The following is a 23,380-nucleotide window of genomic DNA, read 5'->3' as shown; positions in this document are numbered from 1 at the left end:
AAGCCTTGCATGTTACTGCCTCCGAGGCTTCTCACCAGTCACCTTGGGGTGGGCCTGTAGATTGTACTTTTTAATAAGCTTGTATAATTCTGATGCACATTAGAATTAAGAACTACTGCTAAAGCTGGCCATAGTAGCTCATGCCTTTGATTCCAACACTCGGGAGGAAGAAGCACATGGAGCTCTGTGAGTTCAAGGGCAGCATGGTTTACAGAGTGAGCTCCAGGACAACCAGGGCTACACACTGAGCGGACAGAGACAGACTGCAGAGGGAGACCAGAACTGTGATGTCCAGTGGCTCCCATCACTGAGCACTAAGGGCTCAGCTCTGCCCCCTGACACACTGAAGCAGGAGTCCCGTGTCTGTTTCAGAGATGAGGAAATTGAAGCTCAAAACATGATTTCATCAGGCAGAATTCACACGCAGGCATTTTTGACTCAGGGGCTTAAGCACTAACTAGCCAGTAAAAATGGCTGGTCCTCCCAAGGTCCAAAGATAAACCCCACCCAAGAGCCTATAGAAACACAAGGTTAACCGGCTACAGAGTCCTTGTTTAATGTACTTAAACAGTGGAGTTCTTCCAGAAACCTTTGCTTGTGAGAGTCAAGAAATCCATTAGCCAGTTATTAATGGCTGGACTAAACCCTTCTGTGAACAGAGCCAAGAAATGCTTTTAATATCCTCTTTTCTGAGGTAAGGGCTGTGAAGTGTTCTGGCTAGTGGCTCTGTACACAGAGTGATGGTGTGGTCCTCTAGAAACCCACAGACCCGACTTGATCTTCAGAGATGCCCTCAAACCACTCTTTATCACACACAAGAAAAACACTTCACTCTCCCACCATTGTGCCTACAGCCTTCTCCCCCTGTTGGTGGTAACTTGGCCCAGGTTAGACTCCTTTCCCTGGCTGGTCTCCCCCCCTTGCTGACAGCTGATCTCACTGGCCATCTGACACTGTACCCCGAAACCTCAGCTGTTGGAAAGGTCATTTCCCTATTCCTGGCTTGGCCCTGGTCTCTGATTGAACTGTGCAACTGTGGCTGTCACTAGCTTTGCTAGTGGCCTCAAGGAGCCAGTCTCTGTCACATAGCCATCTCGGGTGTGTCTACTCCAGGGCCTTGGCTTGCCTCCCATCCATGCCTGGGGCAGTTGCAGATCATTTCTGTCTCAGGTTAGAGGAGCCTTGGGTTACAGGGATGAGTGTTCCTATATCTCAGGACATTATGTCCATGAGACAGAAGAGGCCCCTTCTGCCTTTGCCTAAAGAGAGTAAAGTGATATGCTTAGCTTACTTTATACGCTCAACACTTGTCTGTGTCTCAGGCACCACTGAGCATGAGTCCCCACACTAAGCAGAGAACAGGAGACCAGCTGTCGTGCCTTTGAAGCCCTACAGTGAAGCCGACATTCCTGGCCTTGGGAGGGCAGGCGCCGAGAATCCAAGGCCTGGGGAAAGGAGCTCTGGTCCAAACCAGTTTCTCTTGCTGGTTGTATTCTTATGGGCAAATCACTGAGTTTCTATTTCATTATTTTGTGAAGAGCCCTCCATCCCAGAGTGTGACCCCCGTTCAGGGTATCTCAGAAGCAGAGTGCTTGCCTGTGTTCATGACATCCCAAGTTCAATTCAGCACTGATGAAAAAGCACCCCCCCTTAAGATTTATTTTATCTATATGAATGTTTTGCCTGATTGTAAAACATGTGTGTGCCTGAGGAAGTCAGAAGAAAGTGTCAGATCCCCAACAACTTGGGATCTGGAGCCAGGATGGTTGTGAGCCACCATATGGGTGCTGGGAACTGAACTCAGGTCCTCTGGAAGAGCGGCCATTGCTGAGCCATCACTTCAGCCATCTGGGGTTTTTTGCTTGTTTGGGTGGTTTTGTTTTGTTTTTCCTGTTGTTTGTTTGTCTTGTCCTTTAAAGACAAGGTCTTCTGTTGCTTAGGCTGGCTTGGATTTCTCATCTGTTTGCCTTTACCTTTCCTGGTGCTGGGACTAAAATAGGCTCAAGTCAGGACACCTGGCTTACATAGGGTCCATTTCTGTCAGTGGTTCTCAACCTGTGGGTTGTGACCATTTTCGGGGGGTGGGAGGAGTGGGTATTAACTTACACAGGGCTGACCTAAGATTATCAAAAAAAACCCAGATATTTATGATTCATAACAGTAGCAAAATTACAGTTGTGAAGTAGCAACAAAAATATTTTTTTGGTTGGGGGACACCACAACATGAGGAACTATATTAAAAGGCAGTAGCATTAGGAAGGTTGAGAACCACTTCTCTGTGTAGCCCTGGCTATCCTGGAACTCAATATGTAGATTAGGCTGGTCCAAACTCAGAGAGATCTGCCTGCTTCAGCACTAGGAAGTGAGTGAATTCCATGACAGCCAGGCCACACAGTGAAACCCTGTCTCAAAACAGGACAAGAGAAACCCCAGTACTTGGTAGGTTGAAGTAAGGATTGTCATGATTTTGAGGCCAGCCTGCATTTCATTGTTCCAGACTAGCCTGAGTTATGGAATGAGAGCCTGTCTCTGAAGGAAAGGAAGAAAGAGATCCTATAGTTTGGTTTCATGCCAGCAAGAAAGTCCAAACCCCAGAAATTATCTTCATGAGGATGGAAACATGTTTCCAGTCTTGACTTCCTCTAGGTTGCATAGGGCTCTGAGAGTAGCCTGTACCTACTAGCCAGACTTAAAGCTAATTCTTCAGTGGTCCACTGCTCTCACCCATGTGGTAGGAAAAGGGACAGAGCCCTTGAGTCCTAGAGCCTGCATCTCGGAACACAGTGAGATAGGGTACTGTATCACTGCTGATGTTTAACATGGAGGATTGCTTTGTTTCTCTGCCCACTGGGCTGCTCTGTCCTCCTCAGTCCCTCCGCTTATCCATCTCTCTTCTCCCTCAGGGTTGGGCCCCTCGATGCCCTCGCTGCTGCCCATTGTGTGACTGTGCCTGTGCCTGCCAGCTCCCAGACTGCCAGAGCCTCAACTGCCTCTGTTTCGAGATCAAGCTCAGATGAGAGATGGGGCTGGGGGCGTTGTTCTTTGGGGAGTGGCCAGCCCCCAGGGCCCCCTCTATAATGACCCTCAGGACATCACTACTAGGACACTGGAGTTATGGATGGCAGGCCCAGCCTGGGAACCTTGACTGGAGGGCTTGGTTCCCTGAAAGGCAGGATTCTGAGAGACCTTGGACAGCTGAAAAGGGCCTGGAGTTCTGGCCAGTGCCCCTGCCTCTCTTCCCCTCCCTAACCTGATAAACTATTGTATGTGAAGGTGAGGATGCAGGACATTGCTCACCCAGGCAACAGTGTGGGCGGGCTCCGCCAACCTGGACTATCAGGATAAAGGGATGGCCAGCCACACCCTGTCTATAGACTTCTGGTTATTTTAAGAGGTGAGTATCCTGCCTGCATCTGCTCTCCTTAAAAAAAAAAAAAAAAAGTACAACCACCAGCAGGCACCAGAGTTAAGGTAGGAGGGAACCAGAGGAGTCAGTGGGAGGCAACATTAGATGTTTTCCCTTCTTGTTCTGCCTTACAGATCCCAGACCCGAGATTGATTTCTCGACTAATTTCACTGTATTTCCAAGGAAGAGGTTCCTCTAAAGACCGGTGAGTGAGCAGTGGCACCTCCTCCTCTCAAGGCAAACTAAAGCTTCCTCCTCCCAACCCCCACGCAGGGATGAATGTCAGGAGCCTCAGGTTTCCCTAAATATAGGTCCCCGTCGCGGGATTCGTGGTGGGGAAAGGGCAGGGGTTACCGAGAAGGTCTGGGACACTGGTGCGGGGGTGTGTAGGGGCGGGGTGGAGGGTAGGAGCTGTCTTATAACCCAGCCCTGGACTGTCGGGCTCACTCGCAGCTGACCAGGCTCTGCGGCTTCTTTCACTGCGCCACAGGTGGGCCGCTAGCCGGATTGCAGGATGGGGGTTGCGGATTGGGGCCTGAGGGAACTGGGTGCTCCTAGAGTAACAGGGTGACAGAGAGCTCCAAGACGGATTTTTTATTTTGGAGAAGAAAATCAGGTTCGGGAAAGACCGGTCTGGCTTGGGCCAGTCCTCTTCGGTCATTTCCTCAAACAGGGTGTGTTTAGCTCGCGGGTGAGGACTCCCGCCAATCAGCTAGGCAAGGCCAGGCCAAGCTACGCCACTCTGCGGCGATGTGGCTGGCACACTAGTCCGGGGAGGCTTTGCCTGCATACCACGTTAGCTGCGCGCCCTCTCCCTCTCCCTGTGCGTGCTCTGGCCAGGGAGAGATCGAACGCGCCCTGCCTTTTAGTCAAGCGCCGAGTCAGGCAGGCAGGCTCGGAACCTCTGCGTTCTTTGCAGTGACGTCAGGCTGCAACTGCACAAGCCGGAAGCCAGGGGTCTAGGAGGAGAGGCCAGTCTGATCATCTCACTCTAACTGACCCCCTCCCAACTCCTCTCCAACCCACATTCCGTCTGAGTCACGATGCTCGCGCGCGCGCCAGGCAGGGGCTGGGGGGGGGGGGCTGGGGAGGCTGGGGGAAGGGCCTGGTGACCTGCAGGATGTGGCTCGAGTCACGTCCTAGCGGGGCGGAGGAGGGATGGAGTTCTAGCCTCTTGTCTCCTCCCCAGCGCCGCCTCCAACCTTAGCATCTTGGGGCGGCGCCCCGCACAGTGCCCGCCTGCTATTGGACGGCTCGCGTCCCTGCAAGGAAAAAACCTGCAGAGGGCGGAGCGGCGCCTTTAAATGTCCGGGGCCCCGCCTTCCGTCCCCCCCACCCCCTGCTGAATAGGCTGCGTTCTCTTGGAACGCGCCGCAGAACGAGGTTCTGGTGACCCTAGCCGCGTTCGCTCCTTAGTCCTTTCGCCTACCCACCGGCGTACCAGGCAGACCCACCCCGTCCTGTGCCAGGTGAGCGCCATTTGACACGTGCTCGGGGAAGGGTCTATGGGGTTAGGATCTTGGGCCGGCGGCGAGCAGTGCGGAGCCGTCTTCCCCACGGCCCCTCACTTCTCCCTTTTCTGCCCCCACGCTTGCCCCCAGCCCAGATTCTCCGGCCTGCGCCCTGGCGGTTCGCTGCGCCACGCAGCAGCTCAGCGCGCTGAGTCATGCCGGGGGAGGAAGCAAGATGAGGTGGAAAAACAGACCCCTCTTTTATTTTTGCAAAAACTCCCCGCTAGGCAAAGCATCAGGGTCCCATTGCCTATTTAAGAGATCTCGAAAAGCGATGGGGAGAGGGGGAGATAGGCTCTTACACCGTCTCAGGGTTTCCGCGATGGGGTGGAGGAATTTGGTTTCCTTTCAGGGAAACCCTGGGGAGAAGGCTAAACTCCTCAGCTGCCGCACTCTGTGGCCCATTAACACTTAACTATCTTTCCTTATCTGTGACCTTGATTCTGAGCCTGGAACCGCTGTAGCGGTATGATCCGCACGTGCCTCGCACATCCTTTCCCTCCCCTTCTAACAGTATGGAGGCAAAGGTTTCCTTCTACCTGGGCTCCGTAGCCCCTTTTCTGTGTTTCTGATGGCCCTGTGTTTTTCCTAATATCCTTTTCCATGCGCTCTTCCCCTGCCCCCCAACCATCGAAAAGAGAGAAGCCTGACCTTGGGGTGTCCTTGAAGCCTGGGCCGGCCCTGGGTGGATTAGAAGGGGCACCCCACCTCAGTCGAGAAATCTGGGTTCTCTCTTAGCCCTCCCCTTTGGGTTGCAATGTGGCTTTAAGCACAGATCATTTCTTTCTTGGGCTCTTTCAGATGAGGGTATTAGGCTCTCTGCCCTACTCGTGATCCTTAAATTCTAAAATATTCCCGGTTCAATTTTGTTTCTAGGCAAGGTGACCCATGGCAACGCGCAGGCCAGATGGGTCCAGCTTCAACATGACCCGCCTGTCCCTGGCTCTGGCTTTTTCCTTTCCCCCAGTTGCCAGTGAGCAACCCCACTCTGAGCTGGGCAACACCCAGCAACAGACAGAGTTAGGAAAGGTACAGGAAGAGGCAGGTCTAGTATAGGGAAGTCGGGTGTAGGGGAGAGCTCTGGGACAGGAAGTATCCCAGGACCCTCAGGGAGTGGGGCAGGGGAGGTGGGGGCTATTGCCCTGGCCTCCAGGGAAGGAGCTTTGTTACCTGGGGAGACCATAGGATGGCCCAATTAAACACTTGTCCCTGTCTGTCTTCCTCACCCAGGAAAGTGCTGCCACTACCACTGGCACCATGCCCTACCCATACCCAGCACTGACCCCGGAGCAGAAGAAGGAGCTGTCTGACATCGCTCACCGAATTGTGGCTCCGGGCAAGGGCATCCTGGCTGCAGATGAGTCCACTGGTGCGGTACAGGCAGAAAAAAGGGGGAGGAGGGCCCGAGGTTGGAGGTAGTCGACTGATCCCTTATCTTCCCACATGACCCTCCCTTCAGGAAGCATCGCCAAGCGCCTGCAGTCCATTGGCACTGAGAACACAGAGGAGAACAGGCGCTTCTACCGCCAGCTGCTGCTGACGGCCGATGACCGTGTGAATCCCTGCATTGGGGGGGTGATCCTCTTCCACGAGACACTGTACCAGAAGGCAGATGATGGACGTCCCTTCCCCCAAGTTATCAAGTCCAAGGGTGGTGTTGTGGGCATTAAGGTAAGGGGAGGGGCTCTGGGGTGTAAGATTAGAGATGGATCTGGAGAAAAGGATTAGTAGGGAGGGGTGAACATTGGGCTAGCAGGCCTAGAGACTTAGGTATGGTTGACTTAGTGCGGGTGTGCTTGCAGAATCAGTGTTTGGGATGGAACTCTTGTTATGCAAGTGCTCTGTTATAATTTAATGGTCCCCCTGTGATTCTAAGATGTGATCCACATCTGTGGATGAAAAACTAAAGTCAGAAAGTGAAATGGTTTTCTTGGGGGAGAGGTAGCACCAGGTCCCTCTAGTCCAGCTAACATTCCTCTCAAATAATACACGTATCTTTCCTCGTAAAAATATTTGCAGGCCATGAGAGGCTGTAGTGAGGGATGAGGTTGGGGCTGGGTAGAGGAGCAAAGGGCCGCAGGCTGACTGCTGTCCTCCCTGGCAGGTAGATAAGGGTGTAGTGCCCCTGGCAGGAACCAATGGCGAGACCACTACCCAAGGTAAGAATCATCTGCCTCCTTCCCTTCTCCACCAGCTCACCAGCGTTCCAGAGTGAGTCTGCTCACAAACTTCACTGTGTTCCTCCTCTGCAGGGCTGGATGGGCTGTCTGAACGCTGTGCCCAGTATAAGAAGGATGGCGCTGACTTTGCCAAGTGGCGCTGTGTGCTAAAGATTGGGGAACATACTCCCTCGGCCCTTGCCATCATGGAAAATGCCAATGTTCTGGCCCGTTATGCCAGCATCTGCCAGCAGGTGGGACTGGACTACAGGCCGGCAGTAGGCCATTTCCTAACACATTTGGTGCAGTGTGGGCTAGCTTTTTGTCCATCTGCCAGGATATCTACCTCCCCCAGAGCAACTGTTCTCGATACCCACTATGCATCAGGCTATTGAGTGGAGGCCACTCTGCAAAGCAGGGGTGGGAATAGGTGTATGGGTAAATCTGATAGGTTTGCTTGTCCTTGTAACCTGCTAAGGCCTTTGATGCTTCATTCCCATCACCATCATCAAGATAAGTTCATGGCTAATGGTGGTAGAGCTGTAGGTGAGGTTCCTGGTCAGGAGGCCTCATTATCTTGTCCTTCCCACAGAATGGCATTGTACCCATTGTGGAGCCTGAAATCCTCCCTGATGGGGACCATGACTTGAAGCGCTGCCAGTATGTAACTGAGAAGGTAGGTTGCCCATCTACTTGGTCAGGGTAATGTGGTGGGCTGGCCCCACTGAGGTAGTCCCTGATTTTCCACCTTCTCCTGCTGTGTTCCAGGTACTGGCGGCTGTCTATAAGGCTCTGAGTGACCACCATGTCTACCTGGAAGGCACATTGCTGAAGCCCAACATGGTCACCCCTGGCCATGCTTGCACTCAGAAATTTTCCAATGAGGAGATTGCCATGGCAACGGTCACAGCCCTTCGTCGCACAGTGCCCCCTGCTGTCCCTGGTGAGGCCCACTCCCTCATCTTGGCCTGGTGAAGTGGATGTGCCGTCACATTTGACTGTGTCCAGGGTAGCTTGTCGCAGCCCTGTCCTGCCCTGCATCTAATGCAAGCACCCTTTCCTGTGCACTTGTTCCCAGGGGTCACTTTCCTGTCTGGAGGGCAGAGTGAGGAAGAGGCATCCATCAACCTCAACGCTATCAACAAGTGTCCCCTGCTGAAGCCGTGGGCCTTGACTTTCTCCTATGGCCGAGCCCTGCAGGCTTCTGCTCTGAAGGCCTGGGGTGGGAAGAAGGAGAACCTGAAGGCAGCCCAGGAGGAGTATATCAAGCGAGCCCTGGTAAGGCGTGGAAGTGTGAACAGGGGCCTGGGCAGGGGTGGGGGGCAGTCAGAAGAGAATTCCTCTGACTCCTCTTCCCTTTAGGCCAACAGCCTCGCTTGTCAAGGAAAGTATACCCCAAGTGGCCAGTCTGGAGCCGCAGCCAGTGAATCTCTCTTCATCTCTAACCATGCCTACTAACCAGAGCTGATCTAAGGCTGCTCCATCAACACTCCAGGCCCCTGCCTACCTACCCACTTGCTACTGAAGAGGGGCCTTCAGCCTCTTTCCCATCACTCTTGCTGCCCTCGTGCGTGCGGTGTTGTCTGTGAATGCTAAATCTGCCATCCCTTCCAGTCCACTGCCAATAAACAACTATTTAAGGGGGAGTCTGTTGTTCATTCCTTGTAGGGTATAGGGGAGGGAGGGCCTGAGCAAAGAGCCGTACTTGAGGTTCCTTCTTCCTGGGCAGTAAAAGGATGGAGGAAGGATTGTTTTTGTTTGTTTTTTTATTTTTTTAGGGTTCACAAACTTTTTTGGTTCAATAATAAACAGCAAAGAGCACGTAAACTCACTCTGGGGGTGTCACGCAGACATGAAAGCTGGAGGAAGGTTTTATTGGTCAGTATATGTTTTTTGACCAGAGCTTTGAGAAAGGCAGAGTATTGTGAGATGTTCTGAACACATCTAATTGAAGGTAACTTTGAACACCTAATATTCTGCCTCTACGTCCCGAGTGCTGGAATTACAGTAGGGTGCCGTGCCCAATCTAAACCAGGCTGGGATCCAACCAAGGACTTCATGAATGCTAGGCAAGGGCTCTAGGCCTCTGCGAGGCAGCCCCAGCCCTCACATTCCTAACTGGCGTTCTTACCTTGCCAAGGGTGAAGTCTACTATTACTTTAAATTTATGCAGCTGTTTTCCCATTGTAACAGGAAATACAATTAACACCTTTATGCTCTTTTGGGAATATGGAGCCTTTTGGAAAATCCAGAATCCTCTCCTGCATTGGCATAGGTATGCACACAGCTCAGCTGCAGAACTCTCAGGTTCCATGAGAACTGACGGATCCTTGACAGAATGAGCAACACACCAAGCCAATGGCCATCTGTTCTTGCCACCTTACACTGAGTGTGGTTGTGCTTTCAAATTGTTCTGCATAAATGTATGTTTGTATACAGTGTCTGATGCCCTTGAAGGCCAAAAGGAAGGCATCAAATACTTTTTAGCAAGATAGAAAACCCTAAGGACTGAGAGCTGGGGACTGTAATTCAGTGGCAGAGTGCCAGGTTTCTCATGGTTGTGAGTCGTGTAGGTTCTCTGGAAGGCAGTAAGTACTCTATACTGAGTTCTCTCTCTGGCCCCTATATACCTGTATAGTGCTGCTGGAGATTAATAGGAACTTGTTTGATCTTAACCATTTCCTGTTTCCTGCCTTCTGTCCTTTCTGTTTTGTTTTCCTTCCTAAACATCTTTTACACTTTAGTTTTCAGTGATCTGGATAGAATTGACTTATACTAGGAGTATCCAAGCATAGTCTCTCTCTACTGTCTGAATATTTCCATGTATGGCCAGTAATCAAAGCTCAGGCTGGGGACAAAGCTCAGTGGCTGAGCACTTTATACGGCTCTGGTTTCCTCCCAGCACTTCAGGAGAAGATTAAATCCCTAGTGTTTGGGGAAACAAACTTTGGCCTTTCTGCTTATCACTTTTGTAGCCTTGCTTTCTGGAATTGTGTAGACCACACTGGTCTCGAATTCTGATCTGCCTTCCTCTGCTTCCCAAGTACTGGGATGAAAGGCATGTGCTATTACTCCCTTCTGTGAAACAATCTCTTTAAAAAAATTTTTTTTTTTTTTTTTTGGTTTTTCGAGACAGGGTTTCTCTGTGTAGCCCTGGCTGTCCTGGAACTCTCTGTAGGCCAGGCTGGCCTCGAACTCTCGAACTCAGAAATCCGCCTGCCTCTGCCTCCCAAGTGCTGGGATTAAAGGAATGTGCCACCAATGCCCGGCAAAAATTTATTTCTATTTTATGTACATTGCTATTTTAGCTGAATGTATGTTTGTGTGGAAGTGTTGGACCCCCGGAACAGAAGTTAAAGTTGTGAGCAGCCATGTGGGTGGTGGGAATTGAACCCAGGTGGTCGGCTGAAAAGCAGTCTGCTAACCACTAAGCCATCTCTCCCATCCACTATAAGACAATCTTAGGGCACATAAAAATTGTTTAAAATTGAGAGGGACAATAGAGTACTGAAAAAGAGGAGTATGGTGTGTAGAAGAAAGATTAATAACCTGCTCTGCCTACAGCAAAAGTCGAAGAGAAAGGAGGCAGAAGCAGAGTGCATGCACTAAACTTGGGGAGTGTCGAGTCTTAGTGTTTGTGTTGCTTTGAGTTTCAGCAACAATAAAGGTGAAAGCCAGACTTGAAAACCACTTTTCCTGGATTCATATTTTCGCCTTAACTGAAAAACTCCAGACTTTCAGCTTTCAACTGTGAGCAAGCTAGCCTTTGAACCCATTGCCACCTTCAAGGAGTATGTTCAGGCAATAGGAAGTAATGCTGGGTGTGGTTGCTTAACATCTGGGCTATTTTGAGCTATGGTGAAACCCTGTCAAAAACATCAACTATTTTGAAATTACAGGAGTCGAAAACAAGGTCCAGAGAGTGGGCACTTATCTTTTTTTCCAATTAGATTTAATCGTCTGTGTGTTTTCTATCATCACCATATGGGTCCTGTCGATCCAAATCAAGCCAGTCGGACTTGGTGACATGTCAAGTTCTTTTATCAGATATGCCATCTTGGTGAGTTTTGGTGTTCTTTTTTTCCCTGTTTGCTCTGTGGCTTTGACAGCCTAGAATCCACAATCCAGCCTTAGGCTCCTGAGTTCTGGGATTACAAATAGGGTGTGGCACCATGTCTGGCCCAGGTTCGGAGCTCCTCCATGTCAAGGTTTCTATGGGACCGTGGCAACAAATGTGGAGTAGGATAGGCCCATTCATTGAACAACTACTTATGCATGTCTGCAATGCTTGGCCTTATTCTAAACACCGGAGAGGCAATGATGACAAGGTAGTTTTATCCGTGAGATCTGTAATAGAAGCAGGACAGAAAGCAGCCAAGGGAAAAGTGTAATGTGCGATGAGAAGCCTACCGCAGCTCACGTCACCGGGCGTACAAAACTGAAGCACAGCTATACTTACCTCCAACCTACTTCGCCCGCCCACTTCCGGCTCCTTCCGGGCGCCTCGAGAGAGGCGTGACTTGTATGTCACTTCCGGCGCGCGAGAGAACTGGTTTCCCTTTGCTTCCGCGGCGAGGCCGGAAGTAGAAGCGGCGGTGGTGGCGGAGGCCCAAAGCGGAGGGAAGTGGGGAGTCGGAGAGACTCAGCCGGAGTCTTAGCGGCGGTAATTGTCCGAGGCCCCTCTAGGCCACCGTCCTTAGCGCGGGCCCGCGGGGTTCGACGGGAGTTGGCGGGGTGCGGCCAGGGCAGCGGGACGCGGAGGGTCCTGGACCGCCGTGAGGGGAGGGGGGGGCGGTCCCAGAATCGAGTCCCCCCTCCCGCACGGACCCTCTGATTGGCGGGCTCGCCTTCGCTTTTCCCAGGAGACCCCTGTGCGGTCCGGAGGGGGCGGCGGCCCCGACTCTGACCCGCGCCGGGGGGTGGGCCATGGCGGAAATCAGCGACCTGGACCGGCAGATCGAGCAGCTGCGGCGCTGCGAGCTTATCAAAGAGAGCGAAGTCAAGGCTCTGTGTGCTAAGGCCAGGTGAGCGCAGGCCCGCAGGAGGGAGGCCAACTCGTCGCCCAGGGGTTTCGGCTGGGCAAACTCAGTCGAGAACTTAGGGCTTGCCCTATCCCGGAAGCGTCCCCGGAGAGATGTCTCGAGAGCCACTTCCCACCAGGAACCACGGGGTCGGCTGTACGTGTGTGTTTCTAGTGGAGTAAGAGTGAGTGGCAGGAAGTTCTCGGAAACTCAGGGAAAGCGGTTTGCCCTGCTGGGGTGAAAGAGAAAGTTTCTTTTAGGGACTGAGTTTCTGGGATAGCTCTTGAAGAATGAGCTGATTCAAGGCCAGAAAACAAAACGTGACTTGCGAAAGTCTCTCCATCCCATCAGTCCTTAAGAGCGAAAGTGGTTTTGTGTCCACTTTAACAAAACAAGGACTCCAATTGTTCAAAATCACCAGCAAGGAAGGAATGGAACCTGAAGCCAGTTCTCTGAATACGGATCCTTTTAGTTATGAATCTGGAAGATGGAGTCGAGCCACTTTCCTGTTCAGTTAGGGTCCTAAGAAAAACAATAAGCTAGAATAGAACATGAGTTTCAGAAGGAAGATTTACAAAACAAACAAACAAACAAACAAACCCACAGCCTCAACATACTTCTAATCCCAAGCACTTGGTCGAAGAGGAGAGTGAGGGGTTTAGGGTCACCCTTATCTAGGTCAAGGCCGCTGTGTCAGACTCAAGGGCTCAGGAATTGAACCTAAAAAAGAGTTAAGCATGCTGTGGATATGGAAAGATGGAGGAGGTTGTAAGTCAGGATCCCCGTTTGGGGGTTCAGTGACTGTGAGTTTGAATCTGAGCTCTGCCACTTTGTGTGGTGGTGGTTTTAATGTGTCTAGGAGTTAGTAAAATGGTTGTGAGCATTCAGTGAATCTGAGCTGGAAGTGAATTTAGCATGATGTTTGGGTACTGTAAGCCATGAGATGGTATCTTTATGGTGGGAAGGGCAATAATGGTGTATTTAAAGATTGAAGCTAGCTGAAGCTTTGCTGTTTGTTTTTTGTTTTTTTGTTTTTTCTTTCTTTCTTTTCTGAGACAGGGTTGGGTTTCTCTGTGTAGACCTGACTGTCCTGGAACTGTAGACCAGGCTGGCCTTGAACTCAGAGACCCACTTGCCCCTGACTCCCAAGTGCTGGGATTGAAGACATGTGCTACCACCCTTGGGTGACCAAGGTACTTCTAAGAAAGGGTAGACCTTGAAGGATGCACTCTTGACCAGCTGACAGAGCACAGTGAGAAGGAATATTCAAGCAGGGAGTAAATATGTAGGCAGCATTGAGGCTGATTACCTGCCTCATCTGGAAATTGTTTCAGTGTGACTTCCACCCTGTTGAATGGACAGTAACCTGGTCCTCACTCTTCCCCACCAGTCCTGTGATGTTAGGAGAGTATATGTGTGTGTGCCTGTCTGTCTGTCTCTCCTCCCATGTAGTCCCAGCTGGCCTTGAATTCACAGAGATCCATCTGTCTCTGTCTCTCAAGTGATGCTTTCTTTTTACAGAGTAGGAAGCCATGACTTCTGGATACCAGTGACTTGATGCAGGTTACCATTGAGGATGTGACAGCTGCTGTCCTAGTTTACTTTCTCTTGCTAGGCTATATCCCTAGCCCTGTTTGGTTTGGGGCTTTTGTTTTGGAGACAGGATCTCACTGTCTCTTAGGCTGGTCTGGAGTGTGGACTCCTTTGCTGCAGTCACCATGCCGTTATGCCTGACTGTTTCAGGTTTTGCTTATTAAACAGGAACACACATCTTAGGCTGTCCTTGAACCTTCTATATAGCCAAGCATAATCTTGATCTTTCTGCCTTACCTACCAAGTGCTCACATTCCATGTGTGTGTTCCTGGTATTGATTTGAGGTCTATGAGAGCGGCTGGCATTGCTCCTCTGGAAATTGGATTCCCAGGTTCAGCAAGTTTCCAACTTGATCCTGTCGATGTTCTAGAAGGCAGTGTTTGGGAAAATCACCGTAGGAGTAGGGTTAGGAAAGACAGTGTTCTTCGTCTTCTTCTTCTTTTTTTTTTTTTTTGGTTTGGTTTGGTTTTTCAAGACAGTGTTTCTCTGTGTAGCCCTGGCTGTCCTGAAACTCACTCTGTAGACCAGGCTAGCCTCGAACTCTTGAATTCAGAAATCCGCCTGCCTCTGCCTCCCAAGTACTGGGATTAAAGGAGTGCGCCACCACCGCCCGGCCACAGTGCTCTTCTGAGCTAAGCCAGAGAAGATACTGTTAGAAGAACCCACAGAGTAGCAAAAAGCTACACCAGATCCTGTTACAGTGCTACAGTCCTTTAATCCCTGCATACACGAGGCAGACACGGACAGGCAGATTTCTTGAGCTTGAGACTAACCTGGTTTACACATCAAGTTTACACATCCAGACTAGCCGAGGATACATAATGAGGCTATGTCTCCAGAACAAATAAATAAAATTTAATGCTGACAAGGAAGGGACAGCACAACCCTTTGAAGATCCATCTGGGAATCATCATGCCCTAGACCTCGGCCTTACTGTGGATAGTGTGGGAGAAGGGAGTGAGGTCAGAGCTCAGCATTCTGAGGGAAAGGGATCTCCCTTTCAGGAATATGTGCTGTACTCATGAGAAGGAACCACAGGGAGAGTCTAGGCTGCAAATGTCCCAGCCTGCTTGGAGGGGCTTAACCAGGGAAAGGTGGGTGAGAACTTGTACTCTGTTCAGTTGGCAACAAGGAGCCATGAGCAGGTGTTGAATGTTGAGGTGTGGAGTGGCAGAGGTCAGTGCTTTTTGACCAAAATCATGGGGACAGTGCATACTTCCTCCTGTCCCATGGAGGTTCAAGGACTACCTCATGTCCTCCCTCCCTCCAAAAAAGGTCAGGAATTGGGCTGGGCTGGCCTGGCTGTGGTGACCCTGGTCTTCTCCTGTCTCCAGAGAGATCTTGGTAGAAGAGAGCAACGTGCAGAGGGTGGACTCGCCAGTCACAGTGAGTACTCTGTGTCCCCTGGAGCCTCTGACTTGGTCCTGAATTTATGAGAGGCTAGAACCCTCCTTCCCCTGTCTCTGCTCTCCTCAGTCTTCAGGTGAGCCTTGATACAAGAATTAGATGGTGGGCAGAAGTTGCAGTTTAGTGGTCAGATGCTTTCCTGATGTGTTCGAGACCATGGGTTTAGCCTCCTGACTATAAGGAAAGAAGGGATGCTGTAGGAGTTTTGATATACCATGGTGATGTTCATAGCTAAGGCAGGAGAATTTGATTTGGTAAGTGAGTCTTGCCTGTATGCTGGTAACTCTGCTGGGCTCATGGGCAAACAGAGATGAAGCCAGTCTTCTGAAGCTGTGCATCTCCCAAGAAACACATCTCCTGCACCAGAGCAGAGTGGGCTGATAGATGACTCCAGAACAGGGTCACTTGGGGCTAGAGGGTGGAACTGTAATCCTGAGGTGGAGTAATACAGCCTTGGCTGGCACGGAAAGTAACAGGTATTTTGAAGGGTAGTCTCTAGGAACAAAGGCCTCTTTATGCCTTTGTCCACTCTGACAATCCACATGCATTTTTTCCAGGTATGCGGTGACATCCATGGACAATTCTATGACCTCAAGGAGCTGTTCAGAGTGAGTCAGGGAACACTGGGCCTGTAAACTGGGGGTGATTGGAAGTTAGGCCTTAGGCTGCACGGGCTTTGGGTGACAGAAGGGGCTCAGCTCTTTGGCCTTGCAGTGGGAGGAGAGATAGTTTGGGGCCAAGCAGAGCCATATCCCTCCTCCCAGGTAGGTGGCGATGTCCCTGAGACCAACTACCTCTTCATGGGAGACTTTGTGGACCGTGGTTTCTACAGTGTTGAAACCTTCCTCCTCCTGCTGGCTCTTAAGGTGAGGACCCTTGGCCCCTGGAGCCCGAGCCTTGGCACTGCTCGCTGCCCTCATCACCTTTCCTGTCACCTTGGAACTTTGCTGTGGCTGTGGACTGTGTGCTTGGCGGGGCTGGTCATGACTGCTGCCATGAGTGGGGCCGTCTCCTGAGCCCTTGAGAAGAGGCGGTGATGTGAGTTCTGGGAAGTAGACAGGCCGTGTGCTCAGGAAGCAGCAGAAATTGAGTAAACTGGGAAAGTTCATTGGTGAGGGGCCACAGTAGGGTGGGGATGGGGCGCTAAGGATTGGAGCCGGAGACTGTGTGGCCGTCTGCCGGTGAGAGGAATCGTTAGTCTTATAGTGCAGCTCTAGAAAAAGCCCCCGAGCCTGTGAGGCAGGGACGCCATGATTGTGTAAGAGACAGCGAGAGTCTGGGCTACACTGATCATGGTGAGGGCTGAGTGAGGCTAGTAGACACTTGGGAGGGGTTAAGTGGGAAACAGACTAGAATCAGCCCTGGCTTGATGCTCCCCCAGGTTCGATATCCTGACCGAATCACTTTGATCCGGGGCAATCATGAGAGTCGCCAGATTACCCAGGTCTATGGATTCTATGATGAGTGCTTACGGAAATACGGTTCGGTGACTGTATGGCGCTACTGTACTGAGATCTTTGACTACCTCAGCCTGTCTGCCATCATTGATGGCAAGGTAGGTTGGCTGTGGATCTCCTTAGGGGTGGGTGGGGCAGTGTTGGGTCTCTGGGCTTCCACCTCCCTTTCTCTAATATCACTTTCCCTTGTAGATCTTCTGTGTGCATGGAGGTCTTTCCCCTTCCATCCAGACCTTGGACCAGATCCGGACAATTGACCGAAAGCAAGAGGTACCCCATGATGGACCCATGTGTGACCTCCTGTGGTCTGACCCTGAAGGTAAGGGCAATACCTGAGCTGGCTTTACTTTTAGCTTGTGGAGACTGGATTTAAGCAAGTGTATGAAGGAAGAAGAGCCAGGCCAGGGTAGTTTGGGGAGAGGAAAGCAAGGTTGGTCCACACTGGCCCTAGCCTTTCTCCTTCGTGACTGGATGCTCTATAAGGAGCAGGAACCATGGATGATGCTGTTCTGAGGCCTACTACAGTAGGTTGGCTCATGAGTATTCATGGCTCAGGGGGTCTGTTCAGGGTGAAATCATTGGCTCCCTGGGTAGGAAAGGTCATAGACCTTGACAGTAGCTTCTTGGGAGGTGAGACCAGTCTCCTAGAATGATGGCCCCTATTATTCCCCTCTAGTTGGGGCAGAATAAAGATTTAAAGCCAGGCTTTCCGAGTACCAGTCCTAAGCATACCCTCCAGTTCCATCAGTGTTAGTCCAGACTGCCCCATGTGGCAGAAAATGACCTTATTGCCAGGAAACACCTTGATCACAGTGGTACTCTGGGCATTTTTCTCCTTGGAGCGTCTCTGCTCTAGCATTTGCTATCCTGTCTCCCAGGATCCCCTACAACAAGCCTCTGCTTGATGAGGAAAGATGCACAGGCTTTTAATTCTGTAGTATAGTAGACAACCAGAGGAGCCCACACACTGTCCTTGTCTTGTCTCAGACACAACAGGCTGGGGAGTGAGCCCCCGTGGGGCAGGCTACCTGTTTGGCAGTGACGTGGTCGCCCAGTTCAATGCAGCCAATGACATTGATATGATCTGCCGTGCCCACCAATTGGTGATGGAAGGTTACAAGTGGCACTTCAATGAGACCGTGCTTACTGTGTGGTCAGCGCCTAATTACTGCTACCGGTGAGCTGGCAGGGCTGGGAGCCGGGTGAGGGTAGGTATCTGGGCCAGCCATTGCTAACTGTGCTTTTCTTAAATCCAGCTGTGGCAATGTGGCAGCCATCTTAGAACTGGATGAGCACCTCCAGAAAGATTTCATCATCTTCGAGGCTGCACCCCAAGAGACACGTGGTATCCCCTCCAAAAAGCCAGTGGCCGACTATTTCCTGTGACTCCTTGGCCCCAGCCCCTCTGGCCCTTGGACCACTGTGACTGCCCTCTGCCCAGACGGAGGCTGGGTATGAGGGGCTGCCTGGCTTTGCTTGCCCCAGGGTGCGGACTTGCTCTGGAGAGGTTGGAGCCTTAGCTCCTGGCTTCCTCTCCTTTCTCCCACTTGATCCATGAAGTTTCCAGTCATTTTTTGTTTTTCTTTTTTCCTTTTTCTTTTTTCTTTTATTTCTCTCTTTTTTTTTTGTTTTGTTTTTAGATAAAACATTTTGAGAAAAAAAGAAAAAAATTCTAATAAAAGAAGAAAAATAGTCTTAGGGTTTCTGTCAGGTTTGATTGAGGTAGACATGGAGACCTGCCCTGCTTGTCCATGGCCCAGAGTTCTCAGGCTCCATCTGCTCATCTTTCCCAAAGGCTTTCTTAGTGTTGCTTAAAATCTAGGTTCCTGGACAAGCCTTGATTCTTAAAGCAACCACTGTGAGGAGACTAATCCATCTTGTTGAAGGGGACATGCCCAGAGCAGGCTCCTTCCTATCCACAGGGGCAAGCATCTGGACCTTAAAGCTGTGGCTCCCCAGCCCCGCCCAGGGCCAACACCATTAGCTCAAGTTTCCTGAGCACTCATGTCTTTGGAGTTTTATTAACAAAAATACTCTGATCCTGAGAACAAATTGGTGTGGCTTACACTAGTGACGAGGCCCCCAGGAGGTGGGGGTACTTGGCTGGGGCCCCATTTGGCCAGGCAGAGTCTCCCTCCATTCGCACTGAGGTGAGAGCTGAGGGGAAGCTGGCCCCAGCTGGACTCAGAGCCGCCTTGCCTGAGCTTTGAAGCCAGAGGGGGTGGAGTGAAATCAAGGTGTGAACTAAAGGGTAGAGAGAGGCCCAAGCTAGCCATTTGGTGGGGGGGAGGGGGCTGCCACTTCAATGCAGATGCTACCAGGCTGGGGGAAGGGAGCTGGAGGATCAAGGGAAGATGGCATAGGCCATCTTGGCGTACTACATGATGGCTCAGTACATTGGCTTGGCTCCCATGTCCAGATAACCCCCAGGTCCTGGGTATGGTAGAGCAAAGGGGCCCCCTTGAATGAAGTGTGGGGCAAAGGACGGTACAGGTGGAGCTGCCTGACAGGTGGAACCCCCTGGTCCAGGCTGTAGGTCCAGGAATGCAGCTGAGTAGGGAGCTGGACGCCCAGGATCTGGAGCCTCGGGAAAGCGAGGTGTCCTAGTCAGGAGAGAGGTATAAGAACGGAACAGGGCCACCCCCTCCTAGAGCACCCAGCCCTCTGCCTTTGCCCACTTTACCTGGCTGGTAGGTGACTGGGGGCCCCATGAAAAGCTGCAGGGTGCAGGAGGTAGGCCTCAGCACTGGGGCCCCCACATGGGGGAGCTGAGGCAGAAGCAGCTTCCCGGGGGGTTGGAGCCTGTTCTGGATCTGAGTCCCGAATGTCCCCACCCAGGGTGGAGTCACAGGGACCCCCTGGCGTATCTGAGGAGACGAAAAGCACAGGTTGGCTGGGGGGGCTCCATGTCTCAGGTTTGGCCCCATGCCACCAGGACAGCACTCACCCTCACTCCCACAGGCCTCTGTGGCTACTGGCTCTGGGCCCCGAAGTTTCCTCTTCACACGGGCATCCCGCTCCCTGGGGAATGGATGATGATTATGATGTGATGATGGCACTGATAGTACTTACCAGGTGCTAGGCATTTCACCCTCCCAGGCACCCTGCGGGCAGGTCCTATATTATACCCATTTTACAGATAAGCAACTGAGGACCAGAGAAGCCACTAAAAAGCAGCAGAGCTGAGGTTCCTCTCAGAGTTGGAACTTGGTTCTTCAGTGCTTTCTTTCCTCCTTGGGTATTTAGAATCTGAGAAAGCACCTTCCCAGCAGCAAGGTCCAATATCTGCCCAATTTCATGGCTGCCTCACAGCATTTCTGCACCTGACAATCTTTACTTCTTCCAGGAAGGGCTCCCTGACCTTCTGTGGCATCACACACCTCCCTCATGGCCTTCACAACTCATTCTATATTTGAGCTAGTGAACCAGTAACTGTTTTGGGATAGACTAGAAGCTCTCCCAGGGCTAGGTCAGCTCTTGGGTTGTACTCAGAACAGATGCCCAAGTCCTTCCTTGGAAAGCAATTATCTGCCTTCCCTTCACTCTCACTTTAGGACACTTCTGCCTCAGGGCCTTTGCACTTGTGTTTTTCCAGACACCAGCCTTCCCCTCCCCTTCCTAAAGGTCTTTGTCAATTGTCCTCGGGTGCCTTTTCTCCACTATTTCCCTCCAGCCTTGCCACCTTTTTCATACCTTATTGCTCATTAGAATCTTACAGGTCTCTCTTGCCGACTAGTCTGTCAATTGTATGAGGACTGAGCAAGTTTAAGTATTTGTTGAATCAGAAGTGGATACATGGTTTTACTCACCCTCATGTTCCTGGTAACCTGGCACAGTGCCTGGCACACAGGAATTAGTAAACACTCACTGAATGAATGGTGCCCACCTCTTACAGTTTCTGCCATTTTCTCGGAAACCTTTGGCAAAGGGATTGGCTGCGATCTTCAGCTGTGTGATCTGAGGACACACATCCAGGTCAAAGCCCCTGTAGCCTGAGCTACAGGTACTGCCCCTCCCTCAAGCAAGGTCACTCACCCTAGGGTTCTGGTAGGCTGTCACAGAGATGAATGTGGTCTCAGGAAATCGGAAGGAGGCCACACCCCCCCAATGTTGGCTGCAAAGTTGGGTGGCTCTCACCAGGTGGATACGTGGCTGGTACTTGTGCATGGAGTGCAAGATCAGCTGGGAGGGAAGAAATGAGGTGACTCCCAGCCTTCACCTTCCTCCCAGTACCACCCTAAAACCCTATCAAGGGGTCCCAGCCCGGGCCTCACGTGGCCATGGGGGTCCAGTGTGCTGTTGGTGAGCTTAACACGATGGAAGGATACGGGTTGCCGCATCCAGTGGGCACCGGTGGCAGGAGAATCGGGGTGAATGTAGACACGGTCAGGTAGGCGGGGCTCAGCCTTGCCACTGGGCTCCCAGTGCTGGCCTTGCCAGCGGTATCGGGCCCCATCCACTGGAATCACATCCAGAAGGAACAAGTAGCGGGCCTCTGGGTCCAGGCCAGTGACTGATACTCGGCAAGCAGGGAACATGCGCCTGCACAGGGGATGGAGAGGGAAGAGAGGCCTGGAGCTACCCACTACCACGGGTGAACCCAGCACCAGCAAAGAAACTAGCAACAGGCACCTCAATTTTGGCACAGTAAAGCCAGAGAGGTGTGATTAGGTTTTCCAACACAGAGGCTAAGAGCTGGAAGGTTTATTCCATTTTACAGATGGGCAAAAGGAACAGACAGGTTTGAGGATCTGACAGGCACAGCAGGTTAATCTCCTCCACACTTGCTTCTTTACTCCCTATTCTAGTTACAACAAGGTGCAAGCCTGTCTCAGAGCCCTTGCCACTTCCTGTCCAGGCTCCTGCTCCCTGTCCCCTGTAACTCTATTTACAGAGACAATGGTGACTATTTTCTTCCTGAAGCCTTAGGAGCCTCCCGCTCCCTGCCTTGGTGCAGCACTGACCCCTGTGGCTGCGAAGACTAACTTTCTTCAGAAATAATAGGTGCCGGGCCCTGGGGACAGGATTTATCCTGGGGTTCAGGCTTTAGAGACCTTGCCAGAGCTCACACGTTGAGCATTCACCTTCTTAGAGGGTGAGCTGGGACTTAGCCACATACTGACCCTGATTCTGGACAGATTCTCCTGACAATGGTCACTGACTGGTCCTTGATCCTTCTCATAGTCTGTCTGTTTCTGAGTTAGGCCACATGCCAACCTACAACCCAACCAGACTGACCTCTTTGACCCTTGATAGAACCGCTCCTAAACCCAGTCACAAACTCTCCAGACTGATCCTTGAACCTCGACACAGTGTAACTCCTGTTCACCCAGGGTCACAGATAGTGTCAGGCCATAGTTAGATTCTGCTGTCTGGGTTATACTAGCCCTGGAGAGGCCCCTAAACCTAGCTCTGTCCCCAGGGATTCTATCTTTTCTAAAAGCTGACTTGGCCATCCCTCACCTGCCAGCCTTGGTGATGATCATCTCTGTCCCCACAGCGCTGAATTCCTTCCACAGTTCCTGGTTCTCCAAGCTCAGGCTGACCCCAGGAAGCGAGTGAAGGGCCTCTGGGGGTGGCGGTGCTGTCTCAGGGCCCAGAGCAGACGGGAGAAGGGGCAAAGGAGGGGGTGCAGCCAGAGTGTGGGGAGCTGCCTCAATCCCAGAGAGGAAGCAATCCAGTTTAGAAGTATCCAAATCTGGAGATGTGGGAAGAATGAGGATCCAGGGGAGGGCCACATATTCCCAGTTTCCTGCCCCTTACCCAGAGCCAATCCAACCGCTCACCAGGGTAGCGGTAGCCCTCTGTCAGGGCAGGTGGGAAGGTGGAGTCTGCCCCAGGCTGGGGGTGTCCCAGACGGTAGCCAGTCCCCAGAGAGGGGTACAACTCTCGTGGATGGTACATGTTGTAGTTTCTTCTGGCCTTGTGTCCCGGTTGCTAGAAACCGGGGTCTAAGGGATGCCCCCTTTATAGCTTACAGCACAGCCCCTTCCAAACCAGAGATCACAGCCCCTCCCCTCCTTGGGGCCCTGGAGGTGGGTTGGAATGGAGACCCCTGGGGCCTCGAAGGGGTCCAAGAGGAGGCCGGATACCTGGGTACCCTCCCCTCTCCCTCGCGGCTTCACTAGTCCCGACCCCCTACCCCCTCATTACATAATTAACTCCTCGGCCTGATTGATCCCTAGGGCTAAGACAGGGACGCAGTTTGGCGCTTCCGGCCAGCTGGTCTCTGTTCCCACGGTGGGGGCAGACCGGCTAGGGGGCAGGGGTGGGACCTGGATCCTGGCACCGAGCCTAGGATCCCGGGTTAGACCCTAAAGCCCCAGACTTTCTGGAAGGTGACCCCTCCCTTTTCTTCACTTGAAGGACTAGCCTTTCTAAGTGAACGCGAGGACAAGTGCAGGGTTGGTGTCTGAGCTGATACGACAGACACTGGGCATCTTCAAGAGACCGCAGCAGACGACTAAAGCTTAGAGTCCTCCCGGGTTTATAGAATAAAAAGCTTCCTCCAAGTCTCAAAAGTTGAGGGGCGTGCACAGCTACAAGTCTGTGGTACTTCGTGCAAGGCGCAAGGTCTTAAGCCGAGACCACTTCAACTACATTTCCCAGTAGGCACTGCGCCAGTCGCACGTAAAGGCCACAGGCAAGCTGTGTTGGGGTCCCTGGGAATTGTAGTTCAGACCAGGCCGGCAAAGCCAGAGAATTGGTGGTCTTTCCTGATGCTTGCCCCCTAAGGCACTAACACCAAGACAAACACAGGCAAGAAGTCGGGGTCTAGACCAATTTGGTCTACTGTTCCTACTCCATTCCTCCTGCTGAGGCTCT

General features: G+C 51.8%; 3 protein-coding genes across 4 annotated transcripts; 2 read left to right on the top strand and 1 right to left on the bottom strand.

Annotated features, from left to right (window-relative positions):
* Window positions 1-3,452: 3,452 nt before the first annotated feature.
* On the top strand, window positions 3,453-8,722 carry Aldoa (aldolase, fructose-bisphosphate A). 2 transcript variants are annotated; one of them, XM_028775130.1, is made up of 9 exons: window positions 3,453-3,611; window positions 6,148-6,286; window positions 6,377-6,588; window positions 7,022-7,076; window positions 7,170-7,330; window positions 7,669-7,752; window positions 7,845-8,019; window positions 8,155-8,354; window positions 8,439-8,722. In XM_028775130.1, exons 2-9 carry the CDS (start codon window positions 6,175-6,177, stop codon window positions 8,532-8,534), a joined length of 1,095 nt encoding a protein of 364 aa, XP_028630963.1. In that variant the 5' UTR covers window positions 3,453-3,611; window positions 6,148-6,174; the 3' UTR covers window positions 8,535-8,722. The 2 variants fall into 2 exon arrangements, with proteins under 2 accessions (XP_028630963.1, XP_028630961.1); XM_028775128.1 differs by lacking the exon at window positions 3,453-3,611 and adding an exon at window positions 4,671-4,875.
* A 2,889-nt stretch (window positions 8,723-11,611) lies between these two features.
* Ppp4c (protein phosphatase 4 catalytic subunit) lies at window positions 11,612-18,247 on the top strand. The gene is made up of 9 exons (XM_028775153.1): window positions 11,612-11,739; window positions 11,939-12,100; window positions 15,026-15,077; window positions 15,656-15,706; window positions 15,863-15,964; window positions 16,480-16,653; window positions 16,748-16,874; window positions 17,543-17,732; window positions 17,812-18,247. The coding sequence occupies exons 2-9, from the start codon at window positions 12,003-12,005 to the stop codon at window positions 17,939-17,941; spliced, it is 924 nt and encodes a 307-aa protein (XP_028630986.1). The 5' UTR covers window positions 11,612-11,739; window positions 11,939-12,002; the 3' UTR covers window positions 17,942-18,247.
* A 298-nt stretch (window positions 18,248-18,545) lies between these two features.
* On the bottom strand, window positions 18,546-22,478 carry Tbx6 (T-box 6). Its single transcript, XM_028775152.1, has 8 exons — window positions 22,342-22,478; window positions 22,019-22,253; window positions 20,830-21,097; window positions 20,591-20,737; window positions 20,442-20,512; window positions 19,503-19,576; window positions 19,239-19,422; window positions 18,546-19,158 (listed from the first exon to the last, which is right to left on the bottom strand). The coding sequence occupies exons 1-8, from the start codon at window positions 22,457-22,459 to the stop codon at window positions 18,945-18,947; spliced, it is 1,311 nt and encodes a 436-aa protein (XP_028630985.1). The 5' UTR covers window positions 22,460-22,478; the 3' UTR covers window positions 18,546-18,944.
* Window positions 22,479-23,380: the final 902 nt, after the last annotated feature.

This window comes from Grammomys surdaster, unplaced genomic scaffold, assembly GCF_004785775.1.
Source record: "Grammomys surdaster isolate TR1022 unplaced genomic scaffold, NIH_TR_1.0 253, whole genome shotgun sequence".
NCBI classification, from domain to species: domain Eukaryota; kingdom Metazoa; phylum Chordata; class Mammalia; order Rodentia; family Muridae; genus Grammomys; species Grammomys surdaster.
The sequence above is the reverse complement of the archived record's forward strand: the minus strand, read 5'-3'. Positions and strand labels throughout refer to the sequence as shown.

Excerpts from the sequence above, each read along its gene's own strand:
- Tbx6 (XM_028775152.1), bottom strand. The coding sequence starts at position 22,459 with ATGTACCATCCACGAGAGTTGTACCCCTCTCTGGGGACTGGCTACCGT. Across the intron at positions 22,254-22,341 it reads AGAGGGCTACCGCTACCCTG|ATTTGGATACTTCTAAACTG; the intron begins GTGAGCGGTTGG and ends CCACATCTCCAG. Across the intron at positions 21,098-22,018 it reads ATCATCACCAAGGCTGGCAG|GCGCATGTTCCCTGCTTGCC; the intron begins GTGAGGGATGGC and ends TCCCCTGTGCAG.
- Aldoa (XM_028775130.1), top strand. The coding sequence starts at position 6,175 with ATGCCCTACCCATACCCAGCACTGACCCCGGAGCAGAAGAAGGAGCTG. Across the intron at positions 6,589-7,021 it reads GTGGTGTTGTGGGCATTAAG|GTAGATAAGGGTGTAGTGCC; the intron begins GTAAGGGGAGGG and ends CCTCCCTGGCAG. Across the intron at positions 7,077-7,169 it reads TGGCGAGACCACTACCCAAG|GGCTGGATGGGCTGTCTGAA; the intron begins GTAAGAATCATC and ends CCTCCTCTGCAG.
- Ppp4c (XM_028775153.1), top strand. The coding sequence starts at position 12,003 with ATGGCGGAAATCAGCGACCTGGACCGGCAGATCGAGCAGCTGCGGCGC. Across the intron at positions 12,101-15,025 it reads GCTCTGTGTGCTAAGGCCAG|AGAGATCTTGGTAGAAGAGA; the intron begins GTGAGCGCAGGC and ends TCCTGTCTCCAG. Across the intron at positions 15,965-16,479 it reads TCCTCCTGCTGGCTCTTAAG|GTTCGATATCCTGACCGAAT; the intron begins GTGAGGACCCTT and ends ATGCTCCCCCAG.